This window comes from Calidris pugnax, unplaced genomic scaffold (genome assembly GCF_001431845.1).
Source record: "Calidris pugnax isolate Ruff unplaced genomic scaffold, ASM143184v1 scaffold86, whole genome shotgun sequence".
In the NCBI taxonomy this organism is placed as follows: Eukaryota; Metazoa; Chordata; class Aves; order Charadriiformes; family Scolopacidae; genus Calidris; species Calidris pugnax.
The window spans coordinates 1,604,446-1,628,325 of NW_015090843.1; the positions used below are offsets into that span (position 1 = coordinate 1,604,446).

General features: G+C 42.2%; 1 protein-coding gene across 12 annotated transcripts in view; it reads left to right on the forward strand.

Moving 5' to 3' along the window:
• Window positions 1-23,880, forward strand: part of PTPRK (protein tyrosine phosphatase, receptor type, K) — a 353,816-nt gene that overhangs the window by 275,633 nt on the left and 54,303 nt on the right. For 10 of the 12 annotated variants that reach the window (XM_014942619.1, XM_014942624.1, XM_014942626.1 and 7 more), the window contains exon 12: window positions 2,119-2,155. In XM_014942619.1, coding sequence (XP_014798105.1) covers window positions 2,119-2,155 — 37 coding nt within the window. Of the gene's footprint in view, window positions 1-2,118; window positions 2,156-2,385; window positions 2,423-23,880 lie in introns of all 12 variants that reach the window. The other 2 variants (XM_014942620.1, XM_014942622.1) reach the window with 1 other exon arrangement.

The window sequence follows — 23,880 nt, forward strand, 5'->3', positions numbered from 1 at the left end:
GGGATCGGTGAGGAGGGAAAGCGTGGTAGACACAGAAGCTTCAGATATTTAAACATTTAAAATTTTGATTTACAATTTAGAAAACTGAAGGAAATGGCAGCAACATGTCCATAGGAGTATCTATGAAGTGTCCAGGCGGAAGCTTCAGATATTTAAAAATTTAAAATTTTGATTTACGGTTTAGAAAACTGAAGGAAATGGCAGCAACATGTCCATAGGAGTCTCTGTATGAAGTGTCCAGGCAGGGCAGGGAGGAACTAGAAAGCACAGGTAGATTGGTCTACTGGTGGAAAGGCCACCAAGAGGTAGCAGGAGCCGTGTTTCCCCTTCTGGACCTTTGGGTCTCTGTGGTGACTGAACAATTCCTCACCTCTGGAAGAAGATCCCACCTTCTCCCTATAGTTATGAAAATTGCATCTGCATCAAATCAGAATGGGGACAAAGCAGGTGCTAATGAAACTGTGCTGGAGCTGCTGGGGAACTGGATGCTGCTTCTGATGGAAGAGACCCTCACCTGCTACAAATAATTCCTTCTGCTTTTGTTGGCTTCCAGCAGACTCAATTGTAAAGAAATCTGTTTCATTCCCCAAGAAATAAATGGGAGGGAAAAGTAAAATAAAAATATTAAATACAAAAATAGATCTTTATATTGACCTTTAGATTTTGATAGATAAGTAGAAGATGAGAGAAGAACACATTATTTTTTCCTTTAACTGGATTTCAGTTTGTGAGAGAGCTTTAATCCTAAAATGGTTTTCTGTGGTATAATTTAAAACTTTGGATCAGATTTCTGTTCCTAGAAGGAGTTGGGGGGAGGTTTTGGGGAGGTTGCACTGCATTCTGCTGGGACAGAGATCTAGTGGCTGTAAGATAACCTCTGAGCTGCAGATCGTTTAAACGAGGGCTGTACTATAAATTAGTGGGGTCAGCAAAACAGTCGAGGGGAAGTAAAGTGTGCTCTGAAATACACTGTAGGGTCGGGATGGGGGTTTCTCTGTGACCTTCGCAGGCATTTGGAACCAAAGTGGGCAAGGAAATGGGGAGAATGCTAATTAGGGTGAGATTATATGGATAAGCTTTGCAGGGCTTGCGTTTGGATTGAAAAATCATCTTTCTGACAAGCTTCAACTCCCAGCTTCGCTCCCTCTTCACGAGCTGTGTTTACAAAACAGCATCCATGTCTTGGACCTGGGCTGGGGAGTCTCGGGGAGGAGGGAGGTCCCCGGGGATGTGCTGGGGGATGGAGCTCTGGGGCAGCAGGACGGGAGGCAGCGCATTTCAGAGCATGAAACTGTCATTATTATATTTTCTAATTACATGCTAATGTTGTTTAGAGTGATCTCATGCAACAGCAGCTGCAGACCCTCACGCAACCTTATGCTGTTTCAGTACGTTTGCCTTTAAAATCACTGCACTTTTGGTACAAAAAGGCCAGGAAATCCATTTGTGACTGACCCTCGTCTGTTCAACCTGTGCAGAACCAAGTCATTTCTCCCGTCATTTGGGTCAATTGCTGACCAAGGGGGGCGGGGGGGAGATAAAATACATCTCTTGAAATAATGTCATTAAATGCATATTGAGAATACCTATTTTAAAATAAAATAGCTGGGCTGCTTCTGTGCTGGTTGCCCCCTCAGAAGCAGGAGGGGCTGCGTTGCTGATGGGCTGCAGGTGACTGCTCACCACTCTCAGGATGCAGCCAGACACAAGTTTGGGCAGAGTGCTGGGCAAATGGACCTTTTGTGCTGCATGGAGTGGCCAGAGGTTGGAAATTCTGTCAGGACATAAATAGGAGCCACCAGTCCTCCCCTTTTCTTCCCCTGCACCCCTTTTCTGTGTTCTTACGGCATGATTCCCGTTTGATTTGAAAATTAGAAATATTTGCTATGTTTAGGCCATCCTGCACCTTTTCTCCCCATCCTTGTCCTGGATAGTAGAGACCAATGTTTAGATTTAATCCAGTGTTTGTAAAGGCAAAAATCACCCAGCCCTCTCCCCTGGTAAGCCCTGTTGGGTTGTCCCAGGTGATCTGCAGAACTGGGATGAATTTATGGAGCGGGGAGGGCAGGTAAAAGCAACCTGTTCTGACTGTTCTCTTTCCTTTTCTCTCCTCAACAGGAAACCAAAACTCAGTGTGTTCGAATAGCTACGAAAGGTAAGAGGTTTGTCCCTCCACTCAAAGTAGTGCTTTTTTTAGTGAAATGTGTCATTTCTGTTAAATGGTTGAACCAAAGCCAGTGCTATCCCTCTGTTTTGAACCACTTGATTGTCTTAATGTGTAATGACCCCAGCTGATCTGCAGATCTGGGATGAATTTATGGAGCGGGGAGGGCAGGTAAAAGCAACCTGTTCTGACTGTTCTCTTTCCTTTTCTCTCCTCAACAGGAAACCAAAACTCAGTGTGTTCGAATAGCTACGAAAGGTAAGAGGTTTGTCCCTCCACTCAAAGTAGTGCTTTTTTTAGTGAAATGTGTCATTTCTGTTAAATGGTTGAACCAAAGCCAGTGCTATCCCTCTGTTTTGAACCACTTGATTGTCTTAATGTGTAACGGGCTGCTGCTTTTTGTCCTTTGGTATCAGGCCAAGAGAGTGCAGTTCTAGAATAGAACAATACTCAGAATTTAGACAAAATAAACACTCTTTTTTTTTTTTTTTTTTATTCTTCCTCCCATTGTCTCTGGTTTTCAAGATCTGCTCTTTGGACACTCTTGTGGGTTTGTTTTGGTTTTTTTTTTTTCCTCCCGTTGTCTCTGGTTTTCAAGATCTGCTCTTTGGCCACTGGAGCATCACAGGCAGCAGATAGATGGGCCAGAGACTAGAAAGCTTTCTTGGTTAAACTGTCTGTTAATGCTAACAATTATTTCCAAGCAGGGGTGGGAATGATTTCAACAAAGGGCAATAGTAGTTCATTTTCCCAAGTAGGAGCTCGGAGTGTTGGTGAGAGGTAGGAGAGGGTGGATTTGAGGAAGGCTCATGTCTTTGGTAGCAGAGGCCCAGGGCTAAGAATGGCCGCAGGGCCAGGAGAATAAATCACAGCAACCTCACATACGGCAAGTTAATCACATACTGCTCACTCAAAAATGTTCTTTCATCCTCGAATGAGGACTGCCTTGTTCTGCTCATTGTTCAAAGGGCAATAGTAGTTCATTTTCCCAAGTAGGAGCTCGGAGTGTTGGTGAGAGGTAGGAGAGGGTGGATTTGAGGAAGGCTCATGTCTTTGGTAGCAGAGGCCCAGGGCTAAGAATGGCCGCAGGGCCAGGAGAATAAATCACAGCAACCTCACATACGGCAAGTTAATCACATACTGCTCACTCAAAAATGTTCTTTCATCCTCGAATGAGGACTGCCTTGTTCTGCTCATTGTTATCTCTTGCTTTGGCTGTATTTACAGCCATTCATTTTGGTTGCTTGATTGTGTCAACGTGAGAGTTGTTTGATGGGCTCTGGCAGCATAAACAAGAGAGGAGCGTACGGAAGCTGAGAGAGTTCTCTGCGGAGGCCCAGCACTACTTACATTGTCTCTTTCTAATTGCATATTGATATTTGCCATAAAAACAACTCTAGATATGAGCAAGCGGGCATTTAAAGTACTGTGGTGGCACATCAGCACCGGTTTTTTCAATCACTTCTTTCAATTTAAGACTTGTTCCAATTAAAAGCTGATGCCTCTAATGAGGTGGTAGCAACAAAGTGTTTTCTTGAGAAACCAGAAAATAAAATGTACTTTTCAAGATGTGTTAATATTTTTGTCAAGGCTAATATAAACGGGAAACTAAAACCGTAAGCTAAGTCTTCTGTGAAAAGTACATCAGAACTACCTTTCTTATGTTTACCTGGCAAGATTAAATGTTTGAATTAAAATATATTTGCATAAACAAATATTTTTGTAGCACAAACATGTATTGCTAAGATTTGAGTCGAGGCAATTAAAAGCCGATGCCTTTAATGAGGTGGTAGTGACAAAGTGTTTTCTTGAGAAACCAGAAAATAAAATGTACTTTTCAAGATGTGTTAATATTTTTGTCAAGGCTAATATAAACGGGAAACTAAAACCGTAAGCTAAGTCTTCTGTGAAAAGTACATCAGAACTACCTTTCTTATGTTTACCTGGCAAGATTAAATGTTTGAATTAAAATATATTTGCATAAACAAATATTTTTGTAGCACAAACATGTATTGCTAAGATTTGAGTCGAGGGAGAGTCTTGAAAGGCTCAGTAACATCCTAAAATACTGCAGGAATGTGGGATTTTAGGAAGAGGAGAGCAGTGGTGTCTCTCATAATTTTCTGGATAGCAGTAACAGAATGGGGAAGGAGTTCCCCTGGCTTACGAGGAAATTAGTTTTTACTTAACCATCTTCCATCCCCTGATGCCAAAGCGATGTTGGTGGGAGCAATAGTCCTGGTGGTCACTTATATGCCTTCATCTGCCCTAAGTCACCTGTGCCCCAAGGGCTGTGGGCTGAAGGACAGGGGAAATGAGTAGCCCATTTCTTAGTTGTGCCATAAATTTAAATCTTGCCTTTGCCACTCTGGCTAAAGACAAGTTTTTCTGAAGCAACTGCATTGCCTGATACGTGGGTACTATACTCCTTGGATGTGGAGCTGAACACCAGAACCTGAAGTAACTGCATTGCCTGTAAGTGGGTACTGTACTCCTTGGATGTGGAGCTGAACACCAGAATGTTTTTTCTGGCTTTATTTTAATTGATAGAGTATTGATATTAATAAATTGACTTGATTTTAATTGATAGATGTGAACTGTGGGGGGAGGCAACATTAGGAGCCAATGCATTTTGTTGCTCTGCAGGAAAGCATCTAATAGGGAATCATCACTGCAGTGTCATGTGCATTCATACCTCCCAAACGAGTTATACCAGTACTCGAAATACTTTTTTAAAAGCTGGTACTGAAATTTTCCCTATTTTTCATTGTAAAAATAATACCACAATTTGTTGTACTGGGGTAAAAGTATACTTAATGTGTTCATCTGGTTACAGGGGTTCTTCCGCAGCGTGTAAGTTTGCTTTGAGTCATTGACCTAGGAGATGTTTGGTTACGTTTGTAATATATTAATAGAGAAAAGAGGGCTGTCTTACCTTACCTAATGCACCCAGTAAAGCTAATGTACCCTTTTAAAATCCAGCAAATTGTCTAAACTGCATATTCAGTTACAAGAGTGATGTGTAGTTCTGTGTCATCCTCTGTGACCTGGCGCAGCCTCCAGGTGGCCAAACTGAATTTGGCCTTGAACGTGTTGAAAAGGCATTAAAAATCAGAAAGAGCTGAGGTCGAAGTAGGGGGAGAGGAATGACATTAGAGGTGCATGTAAAGACAAGACAAGATTTCCCTGGTAGGTGAAGTTCAGTAACACCAGCAAAGGTACTTTCACATTTTTACCTTGTTGGAGGGTGTGGTGTTACCTGCAGTGTATGTTCACACTGGTAAAATGTAACCATGGAAAAAATAATGGCAGTAATGTCATGGTTTGGTGCTGGAGAAGTGCATATCCCTGAAATTATAATCTTGATAATTTAATGTTCTCAAATGTGTTAGTTCCCTGGCAAATTTTTGTTTGTTTGGGCAGTTCCCTATTAACATAATTTAGGCATATTTTAATGCATAAGGGGCTTTGCACATAGCATTCCCATGGGTAACCTGCTGCCCTTGAGAACAGATGAAATAGTTTGTTTATCGGTGTCAAACTAATGAAAGGCAGTAAATTTAAACTGAAGTGCTCACACCTTTTCAGTCTGTGTAGTCCAGGTGCAATGTTCTCGCACACTTCTGATAACAACGTGCACTAAAGTGTGAACTCGTGCAAAAGGTGGTGCCAGATCATGACCAAAGTTTGTTGCTGCTTTTGGTGCATCTTGAAAAATTGTTTTTAGAGTAAGCTGAGAGGCTTATCAGTGTCTGGTGTGTTAAAATACACTGAATTAATTTTTGTAATCTTGATAATTTAATGTTCTCAAATGTGTTAGTTCCCTGGCAAATTTTTGTTTGTTTGGGCAGTTCCCTATTAACATAATTTAGGCATATTTTAATGCATAAGGGGCTTTGCACATAGCATTCCCATGGGTAACCTGCTGCCCTTGAGAACAGATGAAATAGTTTGTTTATCGGTGTCAAACTAATGAAAGGCAGTAAATTTAAACTGAAGTGCTCACACCTTTTCAGTCTGTGTAGTCCAGGTGCAATGTTCTCGCACACTTCTGATAACAACGTGCACTAAAGTGTGAACTCGTGCAAAAGGTGGTGCCAGATCATGACCAAAGTTTGTTGCTGCTTTTGGTGCATCTTGAAAAATTGTTTTTAGAGTAAGCTGAGAGGCTTATCAGTGTCTGTTTCACATTTTTACCTTGTTGGAGGGTGTGGTGTTACCTGCTGTGTATATTCACACTGGTAAAATGTAACTATGGAAAAAATAATGGCAGTAATGTCATGGTTTGGTGCTGGAGAAGTGCATATCCCTGAATTATAATCTTGATAATTTAATGTTCTCAAATGTGTTAGTTCCCTGGCAAATTTTTGTTTGTTCGGGCAGTTCCCTATTAACATAATTTACGCATAAGGGGCTTTGCACATAGCATTCCCATGGGTAGCCTGCTGCCCTTGAGAACAGATGAAATAGTTTGTTTATCGGTGTCAAACTAATTTCATTAGTTTGAAAGGCAGTAAATTTAAACTGAAGTGCTCACAAAATGTGTTAGTTCCCTGGCAAATTTTTGTTTGTTCGGGCAGTTCCCTATTAACATAATTTACGCATAAGGGGCTTTGCACATAGCATTCCCATGGGTAGCCTGCTGCCCTTGAGAACAGATGAAATAGTTTGTTTATCGGTGTCAAACTAATTTCATTAGTTTGAAAGGCAGTAAATTTAAACTGAAGTGCTCACACCTTTGCAGTCCGTGTAGTCCAGGTGCAATGTTCTCGCACACTTCTGATAACAACGTGCACTAAAGTGTGAACTCGTGCAAAAGGTGGTGCCAGATCATGACCCAACTTTGTTGCTGCTTTTGGTGCATCTTGAAAAATTGTTTTTAGAGTAAGCTGAGAGGCTTATCAGTGTCTGGTGTGTTAAAATACACTGAATTAATTTTTCATGGAAGAAAATGTTGGAACAGCACCAGATGCTCTTCTGAGCAGTTCCTGTGTCCTGGCAGCTGAAGGGTGAACTCCAGAGTGTGGTTCTTTGATGGCCCTGATTTAGGGTAATAATAGGATTCTGCCTTTATCTGGACACCTATTTCCACAAAGCTTGTAAGAATTTAATGACTTTGTGACTTTTGCCCTTCTGCAGATTGGACTGAATTGGCCAAGAGAGGCCCAGGTTATGAGCTGTGGTGAGAGGGTGTGAAAGGGGCACACGTGGACCCAGTCTGTTTACATAAGCTTGGATTCTTAAGGAAAACAATTAAAAACAGCTCCTTGTGACACAGGTGGTGGGGAGGACATACCTAAAGCACGTAAATGGTAAAGCATAACCCAGGAGATGTATGAGCTGTAAACTGTTTTAATTCCTCGGGTACTTCTAGCCAGTGGTGCCTTCCTTGGCAATATTAGGAATATTTCCATATTAGGAAAAATTTTTGTGCTGAAAGGGTTATGAAGCCTTGGAATGGGCTGCCCAGGGCAGTGGTTGAGGCACCATCCCTGGAGGGATTTAAAAGCCGGGTTGACATAGTGCTTGGAGACATGGGTTAGTGATGGGTTTTATCAGAGTTGGGTTGATGGTTGGACTAGAAGATCTGAAAGGTCCCTTCCAACCCAGACAGTTCTATGATTCTGTGATTCCTCTGTGAACCTGAATTCCCTTCCCGTTCAGATCCTCATAGTAATCCTTGATCAGCATCAGTTTTTAAAACAAAACCCCAATAATTAATTGTTCTCTGCCTTGGTATTTTTCAAATCTAGGTAGCAGCATTACCTGGTCACTAATAACGTGATTTCCCACACATAGTAACTGAAAAAGGAGAAAAAATATCTTGTTTTCTGAAGTGCAGAGAAGGGTACAGAGGCTGAGGTAATAGGTCAGATATTCATTAGGAAAGGAAGGATGGAGTTGTGGTAGGAAATGTGCGATATTTGACAAAAAAAAAATAATGGTGTTGCATATCGTTTCCTAAAGGAAGTTCTCAAACTTCCTAAAACTGATTTGGTCAGGCAGAGTTCAACCAGGTCCATAGCATGCTCCTGTCTCCATGAATAGGTGACGACTGAACCTGCCTGACCCCAAGCTTGGCGAGAGGAGGGACTAAAAGCTGGGGGATTCCTGTAGCACGTGTTCCAGAGCCACCCGGGGTGTGGGGACTGATCCCTCACCCCACTGAGCTCAGTGGGACCCTGTAAAACCTGGAATGGGTTGCCACCAACAACGTTGGTGTTTTGTTTCACAGTCTAAAATGTTGTTGACTACTCTGGGAGTGCAACCAGTTTCACACAGTCAGAGAAGGGCAACGCTTCAAATTATTTGTCGCGTAAATAGATGTTTTAGAGGACAGAAGGGACAGCAGAGCTGTTATTAAGCAGAGAGTACATGAAGTTGATGTTTCTGACAGTTTCTCTGCTGCCAAGTTTGAGGCCAACAGTGGTTTATGTTTATTCTTTTGTTCTGTTTGGGGGACTAGAGAAAAACTATTGTATATTTAATTGGAAGAAATCTACTGTGGCAGTAAAGAAAGAAGTGGTGGGCCTGGCAGCTCTACCCCAAAGTAGTTAGAAGGAATAAATGAAGGCCAAGGTTCCTCACTCTGTTTAAAACATGAACTTCATCACTTCTAAAATTATTTTCCCTCGTGGTTTTCATTTGTATTATTAGTTCAGGCAGCATAGAACTTCTCTATCTCTCTAGTTCATACAGATGGATGAAAATGCCATTTGAGATGATGCGCATCTGGAAGTAATTGTGGAATAGCAGAAAACGACTTTTTAATCTGATTTGAGGAATAAAAAGGTCTGGGTGGTAACATTTCAACTGCAAGTGTGCGTTTAGTCCACCATCATTATTGCTCTGAATTCATTCCCACAGCAGTTGGGGATTGATCCAAAGGCCTTTGATGTCAATGGGAGTCCTTCCACTGACATTAATGTGCTTTGGATTAGGTCTTTAGAAGTCATAAATCTGTCTAGACCGTAATTATTTCCTTGAAATTGTCCGTGATGATGCTTCTGCTCTTAGGGAAATTTGTACAAGTTGAATCACCTCCTGTAGCAGGATGCTCAGATACGTCTGGTACTGATTAATGTGCAAACGAGGGAAGAGGTCAGATGCTAAATGTATATGAAACTGTTGGGTTTATGTTTGGATCAATGCTCCTACAGTGACTTTTAGCTGCACCATCATAATGGGCACTGGAGACCTAAGTGGCAATATAAATTTAGAGAAGAATGCAGATGTTGCCTCGCTCATGTCCTTCTTTTCACTCATTCATAGGAAAAAGCTATTAGTATGTTTAAACTTCAGTGGTCTTTTGCGTAACGACTTTTACCTCACAAAGAGGAGATTTTAACTGGGTTGTGGAGCTTCCCAAAGATGGAAACAGAATGTTGTCATGGAGTATTTTCCTCTCTTGTATGTGAAATTGCGGTAGCTCAGTGTGCAGCCACATCTGCCACTTCTGATAAGTGATACCTTTGGTTGTAAATAAAAAATTGAATGATCCTTTGATGGAATACTTGATGATGGTTATAAAAAAAAAAAAAAGCAGTTACCCGGGGGACACGTCCAGATTGCCAGACACAAAACCTATAATGTGAGTATTTTCATGTATTTGCGGAGAATTCCAAACCCATGGCATTCAATTACCAAAATCTGATTGGAGTAAAAAGGAATTTATTGTAACAACAGCATTTATTAGGTGAAGCTGCCTGACTGATATGTGTGGGACAACAATCTTCGTGGAATGGGTTTCCCATTCCTTATTATAAAACCAAAGAGAAGTGCTCTTTGCTGCTTGTTGTTTCACATCTCTGAGAAATTAGGGTTCCTTCTGAGGGTAACAGCAAAAAACCTCTAGATTACCTAATGTTTTTTATGTTTTTATGACATTGCCTGAGCCGAACTATTTATTTTAATTTCATTTGGGAATAGTTATCATCAGAAGTGTTTTCTAGTTTCCGGCCCCTTTCCCAAATCTTCAGGAATATGGGTTTACTACTATTTTTTGAAAGAATAGTTCACTGGTTTTGGTTAGAAACCAGTGGATGAGTAAATCTAGTAAATACAATTAATAAATGCAATTTCTTTTCCAGATAACTTTATTTTTAAATGCATTCCTTAGTGAATAAGTGTATTATATGCAAGCATTCTTTTGTTAAATTTAGTTTGGTTTTGAAAGTTAGCTCATTAAGCTTGCAAGAGGAAATGCTAGTGAGAGATGTCAGTGTATTAAAAAAATCAACCATTAGAATGAAGAAATTCTGAGTCCAAAGATAAAATAAATATTAGCTTTCCTAGATTTTGAAATGTTTTGGTGTTTCTTTTGGCCTAGAGACTTAACAAATTACTTTGTGCAGATGCTACAAGCAGATTGAAGTCTTAGGAACCCTAAAGATTCCCTAAAGAGTAAGAATTTTAAAACTTAGAATTCAGGTAGATGATTCTAGTTTGCATTTAAATATTAGATAATGAATGCTAATACATTACCTGCTCTAAGAGAATGGTCGCCACCTGAGCATCCAGGATCTTTTGGTAGGTGACTGGTTTCTTAGCTCTCTTCAGCTACTACAAATATTATTTCATGAATTAGATTGTGGGCATTGATGGGCATTGAATGTTTTGCATCCATTTGTTAAAGAATATGGGGACATAAAGGTAGAAATCTGCTGTATTTGCAAAACCCATTAGACTTTTAACTGCAATAGAAGGTCCCTGATTCCCCTTAGGCAATTGAGATGACCATTTAAAATTTGCTGATACTGCAGGGGGTTGTAGGTTTTTTTTATTTTAAGTTTTCCTTTTTTTTGTACACTCTGGTACTTTTCTTTTGAACTGCTTTTCGAAGTGATGAGGTCAGAGTCAGTCGTGCTTGAAACCAGTTCTGTGAAGCGGTGCTTTAGATTGGGAGATTCTAATATACACACATTTATTGGATTTGGAAGTTTGTAGGGAAGTCCCAGATGGTTTTGGAAGGTGGTAATGACAACCTGAATGGTGCTGCAGTAGTGATGGAGTGCTCTGAGCTGGTCATCACTGGCCCTTTCTACTGATACACCGTCGTTACAGAAGACATTGTGGATTCATTCCATGCTGAAATAGTAGCAGCTCCTTTTCTACACGACAACTTAGCACTGGTGAAGTAAAAATCATTTATGCAGCAGATGGATGACGTGATTGTTACGCACGAGGAGCTGATGGCAGTAGACCACACGTAAGCCAGCACAGGTAGAACCCAGATGTATGGCTGGTGGCCACAGAGCTGGTGGACAAAGTGCTTGTCAACAGCCCGTGGCTGTCCCTGTTACGAATGACTGATCTCACTCCATTTGCCAAAATAATTTAAAATGTTTCCTCGGTTAGAACAGTTGCCATTCTGAAAGCAGGGTAGAAATGGCAGTACGTGCTGGAGTAGTGGAGAAGGTTGTCTTTACCATCTTCGGGTGCAGCTGAAAGGTCTCCAAGTCATGTTTAAAATTACCAGAAGAAATTGAACTTCAAGGTCAAAGCTGCTTCAGTCTCAGGTGCACCTGAAAAGGTCTACAAGTCATGTTTAAAACTACCAGAAGAAACTGAACTTCAAGGTCAAAGCTGCTTCAGTCTAACTACAAAAAAACATACCTAAAATGTTATATCAGTATGTGACAGCTTAGCACAGAGATGTTCATCTTTGAGATTGTCCATCCTTGTGTTAACAGCTACCCAACACCGAGATATTTTGAATAGAAGGCAGAATATTTTTGAGCAATAACACAGCTCACTGTGCACCTGGACAGGAAGGGCGAGCAGGACTTTATCTCAGAAAAGAACGAGGCCCAGAGAACGCAGAACTTCAGCAACATCTAAATCCTAGAGGTTCTTATTGATTTTCACGAAAACTGCGTGATGGCCCTAAGATCAGCATCACTTTGTTTCTCTGTGGGCGATCAAACCCTTTTAACTAAACGAGAAGTCCCACCTCGTTGTCGTGAACGTTACAAGGGTTTATTACACTTATTTGCTTGTCATCTCTGACAGAGTGCTAAGTGAAGTTCTTCAGCTCCTCGTCTAGAAGCAGTGAGTGGTGGTGCCAAGCGTAGTAGCGCTTCCTAAACGCTGTCAGAAGTGTTGTGGAGCCAGTGAGGACGGGTGGCTGGCGCTGCTGACGAGTGGCTGGGGTGCAGAGATTAATGCTCTGTCAGCTGCCTCAGGAGAGGGGTGGCTCTGAGGCTCAGGAGCACAAACTGCTCTCTCTGATCCGATGGGGAGTCATGTTCTAACCACGGTATTTCTGGAAAGATCCTCTCCCAGAAGGATGCGCGGATGGACCTTTCAGGGAAGGGTGTGGGGATGGACCTTTCAGGGAAGGGTGTGGGGATGGACCTTTCAGGGAAGGGTGTGGGGATGGACCTTTCAGGGAAGGGTGTGCGGATGGACCTTGCAGGGATGAGGATCTTTCTCAAAATGGCGTGGTTATCACATGTGTGTCTGTCAGAGCAGGAGGCAGTTTCAGGCACCGTTAAAGTGATTTTTGTAGCCAGGTAAATTCAGAGCAGAGGGGACAGAATTACGACCCTGCGTGTGGTTTACAGCACTGTCAGCTTTGGAAGAGTGTGCAGGCTTTTGTGCAAATTCAGCAGTCTGGAGGGGACTGTGAACATTCTCTGTGCTTCACAGCGACGTGGTGATAAAGGTTCTTGATCAGGATGGACTTCCAGAACCCTCTTCTGTCAGAGAGGTCACAAAATAGATTGCACCCTTTGCCACTTGTCATTAACATTTGCTTTGTTGACTCAACAGGAGAGGTAACCACGCTCGATACCATAGAGATGCCAGAATATTTAGCCTGAACATTAAATCAGAGCCCCCATGGCTGCTCGTGACTTGTGTTACTGGCTCTTTGCTGATGTCTGAGTGCTGGTTATTCACAGACGTGTCAGCAGACAACGTATTATTGACTGTTCCAGCCCCTCTGCCAAGGGGCTTGGCCAGGCCATTAGCATAAGAGGCAAAAGGGGTCCTGCTCTAACCTTGCTGTGGTGGAAAATGCCCCGAGGCAGTGGTCTCTCTGACAGTGCGCCCCCGAAATGTGTGAGAACAGCAACGCTCCTTCAGCAGCAGGCTGTTTTTCAAAACCCTGCAGTTAATAGCGAAGTCGTGCAGGGAATAGCCAAAGCCAATACAGTATTTAGGACGTTAAAGCAGCATGTCTGAAATAAGAGACATCTGGCCTCAAATAAAAGTTGTTGCCACTCTTTGTATGGCTACAAGACTGGGACCATTCACGGTCTCCTCTCCAAACCCTTTCCAAGTTGCTGCTCTCCTGCCGTGAAGTTGTGGGATGCTACCTTGGAGGCTGCACTCCTGAATTGCCATCACGTTGTCCCTGCTGCAGTGAGATCACAGGACACCTGGTTACACCAGCCCTAGTTCTTGTGTTGGCCAACAGATTGCCCAAAGCCAGTTTCCTGTGGGCAGTTGAAATGTGAGAAGAAGCTCAGAGGCAGCATGGTGGGGAGGTCAATGGGCACGTTTAGGGCAAATCCTGGGTCATAGAATCATAGAATGGTTTGGGTTGGAAGGGACCTCAAAGATCATCTAGTTCCAACCCCCTGCCCTGGGCAGGGACACCTCCCACTAGAACAGGTTGCTCAAGGCCACATCCAGCCTGGCCTTGAACACCTCCAGGGATGGGGCAATGTGCCATCAGCTTCACAGCGTGGGAAATTACGCCTGGAGATCTTCTGCTCTGGCAAAGAATAGGTGCCTGTGCCATCATAACATGCAAATAAAATCGGAATGGCATCTACAGCCTAAGTGAATTTGGTGGTGAAACAGATTACGTCTGTGCGTTTCACACTATCGTGAAAATGGGCCTCTTTCTGAGGCAATAAAACCAAATCCTGATGTTCTGATGGAAAAGAGGCCATAATCACTCTCTCCGTCCCTGGTGCTACTGTATGGCTGGCTGCCAGCTCAAAGGGCTGCCTGTGGAAGAAGTAAGTCATATCTTTTTTTGGAAATCGTATCATATGAAGATACAGTTTGAAAACATTTTCTGACTGTCCATCTTGTTGTTGGGATAGGTAGGTACTGTTGGGATCAATACTGTTGGGTGACAACAGGAAAACCACACTGTTGACTATTTGCAAGAACTGTTGAAGTTTTTCCTTTCACATTCACATCTTTTGGAATGATAAAAGGACAACTCTTTTTCTGTGAGAGAGAGAAGGTGGAATTCTATGGTTACTGTAATTGACATTAAAATGGCCTCATTGCATGGAAGGCAGTTGATTTGCACAAGTGCAGGCATTTTTTAGTGTGAATCTTCATTCATTATTTTAGCGTGAATCTTCTGGGTTATCTGAATTGTCGCTCGTTTCCTTGACCCATTACAGTAGAAAATACTTAGTCAAGCAAACCTCAAATTCATCCTTTCAAAATTCTCAGATTGTGCTGCATTGAGACTATCATTCCTGTTTTGAAGTGACCCTGCTGTGTTCCCCAGTGTTTTATAACAGATTTTATAAGGACTGGCAATTCAACGTGCTGTCATTGTTTTCTGCAGATGTGAACAGATTTTCTTATAGTTTTTTTAGTGTTTCTCACTACTGGTAGTTCATTAAGACTTAATTCTGAAGGGCTGAGTATCTGTCATTATTCTAATATTTGGGAAGGTTGCCAGCTAGTTCCCATTCCACTTGGAACCACTGAACCATAACGTTTATGCAGGGATTTGCATCCCTGTGCTCATCACTCCCTTTTGCACACCAGGTGGAAAGAATCACCCTTCCTCTCCCTGGTGTAAAGATTTTTAGGATATGGGACTGCTAAAGCTGGGCACTGGCTGCTCCAGCTGCTCAGTGAAACACCTGGAAGGAGCCTCTGTCCCCTGTAGCTCAGACATGATCAAAGATGACGATTGCTGCATGTAATAATACATTGCATTTGCTACTTGCACATTTACAGGAAAATTCTGCTGTAGATCTGGGATAGAAAGGGTGTTTTATCAGATTACTCTGTCTGTTGAGGAGTGCACGTGGCAGCAGTACATGCCAGGAGTAGCCCTCAGATATTAACCATCAGGATTAGGCTGGATTTTTTGATCCGTAACTTGAACTGTCTCTGGATTGAATGTCTAACGAGGTGTTTTATGGAAAAGTGAGAAAAGATATCATAATGAACACAAAAAAATACTTTATTTGTAAGCATGGTGGGTAGCTTGTGATATTTACAGTCCTGCAATGTATTTTTAACTTGGTTAAACAACTTTGAGGACTTGTTTCTGGTTTGAGGAAGGCCATATGAAATATGAACACGTGTTTTCATGTTTGTGCAGAGGCCCCTTTCCCCTGTCTCTCCCATTTTAATGTTATTACTGTCCAGTTTAATACGAGGTATTTCAGCTTTTCTGGTGGGAGTTCTTTATTAAGGAGAAAGGTCTTTTTTCCGTTGTGATGTCCAGCGTTACCTCTCCAAGCCTGTGCCCTCTGCACCGTGCACCAGAGCTGCTTTTCTGCAAACACAACAATAGCTCGTTTCTTTTCATATAAAAATTAACATTGTGACTTCATTTTCAGCGAACAAGCCATGAATGGCAAATCAACCAGTGTCAGGAGGCAAAAGAGCACATACGTTCTTGTGCCTGAATGATGTGCTGCGTTTCTTGAGGTCTGGGTTGAGGCCTGGATGCTGGATCTCGCCCCATTTCTCTCCCCAGCTGGAGGTGGATGCCCTGGAGATGGGTCTCTCCTTGGGGTGAGCGTGAGGTTCCAGTTGGAGGGTTGCTCTTCTCTGGTTTTTAACTATGGAGCAAAGGGAAAAGATACAGGTATCGTCTGTAGAGAGTGAGCGTCGTGATTGCAGCTGCGTATGTGTTGAACAGCACCTTGCAAAATAGCAATAACTGAGAATTTTTTCTGTGCTCTGAGGACTTTCTTTCATTTTAAAGTCTGGCTCTTACTCCACATAACTCTGTTTCTCCGCTCACGTCTAACAATGTGATTATTAGTAAATTCCCAGGAGTAATTTTGAAGAAAGGTGCTGTCTTAGGGATATTTTAAGTTTTTCAAGACAAAAAGGACTCGGTATCAGAATTATTATTGATTTCCAGTCACTGTAAAGTACACACACATCACAGTAAAGGTTAAGTGCCTGGAAGAATGTAGAAGAGCAGCGACTATAAGTAAAAAGTAATTCCAGATTAAAAAGAAATCAGACTAAAGTAAATGCAGTTAACTCCTTTCTCTATGAGTAAGTCTGGAATGTTTTCTTCATGCAGCTCCTGTAATCAGGATGTTTTCTCTTTTTTTTCTTAATGCAGACATGAACACATCAATATTTAATTTGACCACGAGTAGTGTATGTATTGCATTTAACCCCAAATATATTTCAGACTTTATGTGTTTTTATAATGATAATATGAATTTATAAATCCTTAATGCCCTTAATGCCTCCCATATGTTGTGCTGAAATCCTTAGAAATCTGTAAAAATGAAAATCAAGAAGATAGTTATGGGCTCTGAAAGCTGAAAACAGACCTAAGCCAGTCTAACAGCTAAAGATTTGTCAGCTGGATCCTAATGCTCCTAAACCTTCGGCATAACAAATGTTGCCTTTGAGAACTTTTATCCCATTATATTTGGGCATCTTAAATCACTCTACAGAAATAATATAAAATAAAATGCTCTACTTCTAAATGGAAGGCATGATCCTGGCATCTGTGCTCCTGCCCCAAGTGCTGTCCTTCTGTGCCACAATCAGCATGAGCTTTTCTTAGATTTATGCTTGTGGCATATGGACAACTGGAAGTCATTTGGAGATGCCAGTTGTCCTCATTTTTATGTTTTTTTTTTTTCCTTTTATCCTTTTCCACTGTCAGTTGCTAAGGATGCTACTAGTTTCCCTCCAGAGCAGTGTGTGGTCAGGTTGCATCGTTTGCAGAGTTGGATTTCAGAAGGGGAGAGCAAGAAAAGGCATTGCAGGAACCAGCCTGTTGGGCAAGTCCAGGTATTTCCCACCAGCAGAAGACAGTGGTGATTCCTCAGCCTGTGTAAGAGCTCTCTTTCAGGTTTTTACCTGCACTTGCCCAGTACCTGCTAAAGAGTAGCCACTCGGAAGCCATCTGATGTTCTCATCAATTTATAGACTTCCCACACCAAATTGAAACCCAAGACTTTTAAAAGCTGTGGGTCATTACTAGTTTGGAGGGTTCCCTGTCCCTGGGACTCAGAATTTCTGGTAGTTGTCCTGCCTTTTTGTTGGTAGCCTTTTGTCAGGCGACAATTGCCTTCTTCCTTTCACACCAGCTATTCACGTTGCTGGGTTTTATTTTCCCATCCCCTCACAGCAAACTGCTGCCCCAGCGCAGCATTATAATGAATTGCTGTTTGGTTAGGCAAAAGTTGGATTGTCGTGGGTAATCGAATTACTCCTCTGGAGACAGGATTTCTAAGTAGAGTGATGAGGTGAAGCGATTACAGCTGTAACCCTTACAAGCATAAAAAGATGTGTTATGCTAATCCTTTGTGAATGGCTTGAATTGAAAGTGAGGGGAATAAAAAAGGAGTGCTCTCCGAAGAAGAAGGGGGTATGAAAGGACTACTGTGTCATTTATTCCCTTTTCATTCATCCCCTATTGCTATAGAAAAAAAAAAAATAGTGGTAAACTGGAGTGCTTTACCTTTCAAATCTGTCATTCAGATTCAAATCTGTCATCAATCTTAAACTGCCTAAATACTGTGTAAAAAATAAAGGGGGGGAGGGAAATGAGGAAAGCTAGGTATAGCAAAAAGAAGTGTGTGAAGAAGTGCCAGTAAGTGTACATTGCATTTTTTTAGGTTGCTAAACCTGGTATGGCCTGGTTTTACCTTGGTGTGACAGCAGCAGGGTGAGGAGAGGGGGGAAAGACTGTGGAAAGTCAGAGTTAGGCCAAAAGTTACCTTTATCTGCAAACATTTATAGCTCCAGCCCGAGATCCGTGTTACCGCCAGGCTGGTTTATTTTCTGTTTCAGCTTTTTCAGCTGTTAAATAGGAGTGCTCTGTCTCCAGTTAATACCTGAAAAGACACTTAAAAGGTTGGGCTAGAAGGAGAGCTGGCTTGCAAATTACAGTGTGGTAATTAACTGACTAGAGCAGCGTAAATAGGGTTTGTTAATTGGAGAAGAAGAAATAACTTTTTTGGTTTTAGTTGAACAACCTGAATATAAATGGCCAATGGTACAAATTCCGAGGGGGAGTTTTTGGCGTTTTTAAGATTTCAAACAATTATTGTTGTTACTCTTTTTTTCCCCCTTTTGGTAAACTTTTCTGGGGGTGGGGAGGTTGACCCCAGCCAGCAACTAAGCACCCACCCAGCTGCTCGCTCACAAGAAGCAAAAGTCAGACGACTTGTGGGCTGACTTTGTTACGCTTTTTTTCCCCCTTTTGGTATACTTTTCTGGGGGTAGGGGGGTTGACCCCAGCCAGCAACTAAGCACCCACCCAGCTCACTCCACAGAATGGGGAAGAGAATCAGAGAAGCAAAAGTCAGACGACTTGTGGGCTGAGATAAAGATGATTTGTTGAAGTGAAGGAAAGATTTATTTATATTTTAAATACTGGTAGAAAGGCAGTCCCTCACCACCTCCCACACCCCAAGGCCCAGCCAGTCTCCAAGCTACAGTTGACTTGGAAAGTGGAAATGCCAAACTTTTATTGCTGAGCGTGGTCTCCTGTGGTGTGAGATGATATCCCTTTGGGGTCTGCTGTCCTGGTTGTGCCCCCTTCGAGACCCCTGCCCACCCCCAGCCCTGTTGGGGAGAGGCAGCATGAAAAACAGAGGGAGCCTTGATGCTCTGCAACAGCTGAACCATCCCTCTCTTATCAACACTATTTTGGTCACAAATCCAAACCACAGCACCTTATGGACTGTGATGAAGACAATTAACTCCACCCCAGCCAGAGCCAGGGCATTCTCTAAGAATTCTTATAGGTTATGTTCATAGTTTCCAGTGTACTATATTTCCACTGAGAAGACTGGGAGAGGATTGGGCAAAATACCTTCCACTATGTATTTCTGCAGGGATTAAAACTAGCTGTTCTGATATTTTTTATTAATTAAGTACTCCAGCAGCTCTACATTTGGAAAAAAATGCCAATGGGCAAAGGGGGATGGGCTGTTTATTTTTCCCTGTGAGTTATCTGAAACTAGCTGGAGTTAAAGAACAGAGCCTTTAAAGAAAAGGGAAAAAAAATATAATTTCTAGAGCTACTACTTCACACTTGCATCTCCTCCAAATTTCTTGAGCTAAGCCTCCCTGGAAAGCATCTGTTTACTACTCTGTCACTAGTGTGCCCACATCCCTCTTGAAACTTTTAAGATACTGGCCAAAGTGAAAAGGCTTGGGTTACCCTTAAAAGTGATTTTCAAACCATTCCTGGTGATGCTATGGGAGAAGGATTTTTGGTTTTCATGAGGGAGTTACCTGCCGGTATAAAAAGCTGATTCTTTTGGGGCTACAGGATGAGGAATATATTTGGCTTCTTCAAAACTTGTGTTTGAATTTGGCTGTTGCTGTCACTGGGTTTTCAATCAGCAATTGCAATTAAAGTTTCTTAAATATTAATGGTACTTTTTACCCTTGCCAAAAGTTGAGATCAGGGTAAGATGGTTCAGTGCAATGGAACTTGGTTTGAATTCAGGTTAACTAAATAAACATTGTTAAGTCAAATGAGCTGAGTGAGAATGAAATTTATTTAGTATTTTGCTGTGCAGTAAAACATTTAAGGTATTTTACTGTTTCTTGAGAAAGCTTTTACAAGCGCTCAATAAACAGACAGAAAATTGATATTATATAAAAAATATCTTCTGGTGATGAAACTGATTTAATAAACACCTGCAATATCTATGAATATTTAATAAAGTATTTCTTGGTTAGTGGGCATAAATACATTTTGCTGTAAATGAATGAAAATAAGATATTTTTTTGTGTATGATTCTGCTGGGGGTTTGGAGCCAGTACATCTAACAAATTGTTGAAGAATTTTGCAGTAGGTATTGCTTTTACCTTAAATTGTCATCTTTATTCACTACATTTGATGAAGTAGAAGTGGAAGAGACTCGAAATAAGGCTTTTCTTTGAGTAGGTTGTATTAAGAGGGGTTGAGCCTCTCCTGTTTGTCCTGCTGGTGTCACCTGCAGGGCTGCCCTCAGAGGCATGTGGAGCTGTTTGAGGTCCCAGGTCTCAAGAAAGTAGCTGAAAGCAGAAAATCATCGAAGCAAACTGGAACATTTTGAGGTTAAAAAACAGTTCGCAGTTTAAAAAAAAAAACAACACAAAAACTCTGTGTTTACAATGCAAATGGAAAAAATATTCAAAAGAGTAAATGGACTCTGAAATTTTGTCCTTGCTTTGCTTCTATTTAGGTTTAATCTCATTTTGAGTTGTTCGTTTGGGCAATAGAAATTCTTTTGAGAATTTCTTTCTGCGTAGAAAAAAGTATAGAGGCTTAAAAATCTCACAAGAAGCACCAAGGGTAAAAGCAGAGCAATGGTTTGAGGCAGGAAGGTTAAATTACAAGGTCTGCACTGATTTTTTTCCTGCTAAGTAGAAGGTAATGGTGCTTCCCTCATTCCAGTGATGGTGCTTGGGTGGGTGGGTGGTTTTTACGTGCGTGGTAAGAAAGAGGAAGGGGTGTACTCTGCCCTGGGGAGGCCCCATCTGGAGCACTGGGTCCAGTTCTGGGCTCCCCAGTTCAAGAAGGACAGGGAACTGCTGGAGAGGGGACAGCAGAGGGCTACAAAGATTATTAGGGACCTAGACCATCTCCCTTACGAGGAGAGGCTGAGGGACTTGGGTCTGTTTAGTCTGGAGAAGAGAAGGCTGAGGGGGGATCTGATCAACGCCTCTAAATATTTCAAGGGTGGGTGTCAGGAGGATGGGGCCAGTCTTTTTTCAGTGGTGCCCACGGACAGGACAAGGGGGAACAAGCACAAACTGGAACATAAGAAGTTCCACCTAAACATGAGGAGGAACTTCTTTGCTGTGAGGGTGGCAGAGCCCTGGCAGAGGCTGCCCAGAGAGGTGGTGGAGTCTCCTTCTCTGGAGACATTCAAACCCCACCTGGACACGTTCCTGTGGGACCTGCTGTGGGTGGACCTGCTCTGGCAGGGGGTTGGAGGAGATGATCTGCAGAGGTCCCTTCCAACCCCATATCATTCCTTGTGATTCTGTGAAGGCATAGTGTCAGTGACCCAAGGTAATGTATGTCCCAGGGAGGTGGGTCCCAGGTAATGTATGTCCCAGGGGGTCTATGGGTCACTCCATGCAGATCTGACCGTGTATTTTGGCCATGATTTGCGTTGCCAGTTACTTTCCTGTTGTGCTGGTCTCACAAAAGGCACAGTTTCTGCAGAGAGGAAAGCAGAAAGACAGGGAGAGAAGGAAGCTGCCTCTTTTGCTCAGAGATCCACGTTTGGGTTTGCTCCTCTTTTCATTGGCCCAAATCACTCAGATTCGTGCAGCAAGGGAATACAATTCAAGTCCAATTTAAATGGACATTTACAACCGAAAATCATTGGCTTAATCCAAAATCATTTATTTTTATCACTAAAGGATTTTAAACATTTTCTATATCAACTTATACCCTTTCTTCTTTCTTGTGCTTTATGCTTTCTTTGGCTGTTTTCCTTTTTGCTGTTTTTTTTTCTTTTTTCCTAATGGTCCAATTCTTTTTTTCCTTCTTGTTTTCCTTGTTCTGTATATCTGTGTGCCAGCCTGTTTGTCTTGTCATCTCTGATTTCCCTTGCCACGTCTCCGTATTTTCGTTCTCCTGCCGGCCCCGGGGGCAGCTCCTGTAACCACAAGCTGTCTTTCTGCTGCTACATCCCCAATCACCCCCCTTTTATCTCCATGCTCTCTCTCCCAGTGGGGTTTCTCCAGCCCTGGGGAGCCCCTGGGGAGGGCAAAGGAGGAGAGCATTTCGGGGAGGGAAGCAATCACAGGCTAGAGGCAGTAAGTTCTTTTACCCAGTATGGAGCCGTATGGGTAGCGGCTTAAAAGGGTGCTTTCTATCCCCTTTCCCAGTTAATGAAGCTTCAGCTGATGAAGAAGCTTTCTGGTAAGCAAGGACTAACTCATCTAATGGCTCTTCTCCCCTGGCTTCCTGCATTTCTTTGCATTGGGAGGCAGGACCTGAAGAGCATTTTCCTCTTTATAATCTTCATAGGCAATCAGCGGCCGCTGAGAATCTTTTAGCAAAGCAGAGCACGAGGGTTTTTTTCTTAAATATTCAGGGCCAGATGCTTAAAGCTACAGTCAACTTTAGAAGGAGCCCAGGAGCCAGCTCTGGTCGAATCTTAGAGGGTTGTTTTAGAAATTGCAATGGCCTTAGGAAAAAAAATAAATCCTCAGACGTAAATCTGAGTGAAATACTGCAGCTGGAGGAAATACAAAGTTAAAACTGCACTCCCTGTGTTTCAGGGAATACCGCTCCACATATTTATTTATGGAAACAGGGCAGTAATAACTACTTAGAGCAACAAGATGAGCAGAGTGTCCATTGGTGTCTACAAGGATAAAGTAGGAATCTTGGAATAATTCAGGTTGGAAGGGTCCTCTGGAGGTTGTCTGGTCAAACCCTTGCTCAGAGCAGGTTCAGCTTAATTGGATCTGAACTGGAAGTTAGATTAGGTTTCTCAGAGCCTTGTCAAGCTGAGTTTTTACTGTCACCAAGGATGGAGATTCCTCCTTGGGCCCTTACCCCAGTGTTTCACCACTCTCATCGTGATCAATTTTATTCACGCTATCTGCGTTGGGATTTCCCCTCTTGCAAGTCACGTCTCTTGCCCCTTGTCCTTTTGCTGTGTCTCTCAGAGCAGGGTCTGGCTGTGTCTTCTCTGCCTCCCTCCACCCACAAGGCAGCTGAAGATGGCAACAAGATCAGTTCCCTCCTTCCTAATTTTCTGTAAAACCCCCTTTCTCCAGGCTGTATCACAGCCTTGGGTGTTGCCATCCCAAGTTCAGAGCTTTGAAGTCATCTTTGTAGGTGAAAGAAGGTGGAATTATCTTCCACGGAGAATATCAACGTGTAGCCGAGTTGAAATATATCAGCCGTGATGCAGGTTTGGGAGGACAGAATGAAACATTCAATTTTACCAGTTACACCGAGTAAACCCTGTCTGGGTCTATAAAACAGAAAGATTATTGGGTCCCTTCTCCTTCCTCAGAGGGGTAATGGTGGGTGTATTTAGTCCTAAATGGCCAGTGAGATAACAGAGACGGCTCATCTTTAATACTATAGATTGTCTAAAATTTTTATTTATTGTGTGCTGAAAATAAGTTAGTGTTATATGTGATTTTAGACCAAATTACATCTTTGTTTCTTGCTCTTCCTTTTCAGGATTTTGACCTGCTGAAAAAAGCTGTTAAATAAGCATATACCTTCTAAAGTTTTCTGGTGGTCAAAAAATGCTTTTATAGTTTTCTAATGAGTCATAGAGTGGTTCATTAGATTAATTTCTAATTCTTCATTTCTAATGAAGTTTAATGTAGTACCAAGTGGTAGAAATACATTATTATTCTCCACTTCCCATTTCTTGAATGCTTGAGGTCTGCAAACAGTTTTGCATTTAATTTTGGGATATTCTGTAAGTAGTAGACGTGATCGTACAGGATTGCACTGTGTTTTCATGTAATACTGGTCTTGTCCTTACACCAGGGCCAGGCAAGAAGAGCTCTGAGCTGGAGAGAATTGTCCTTGC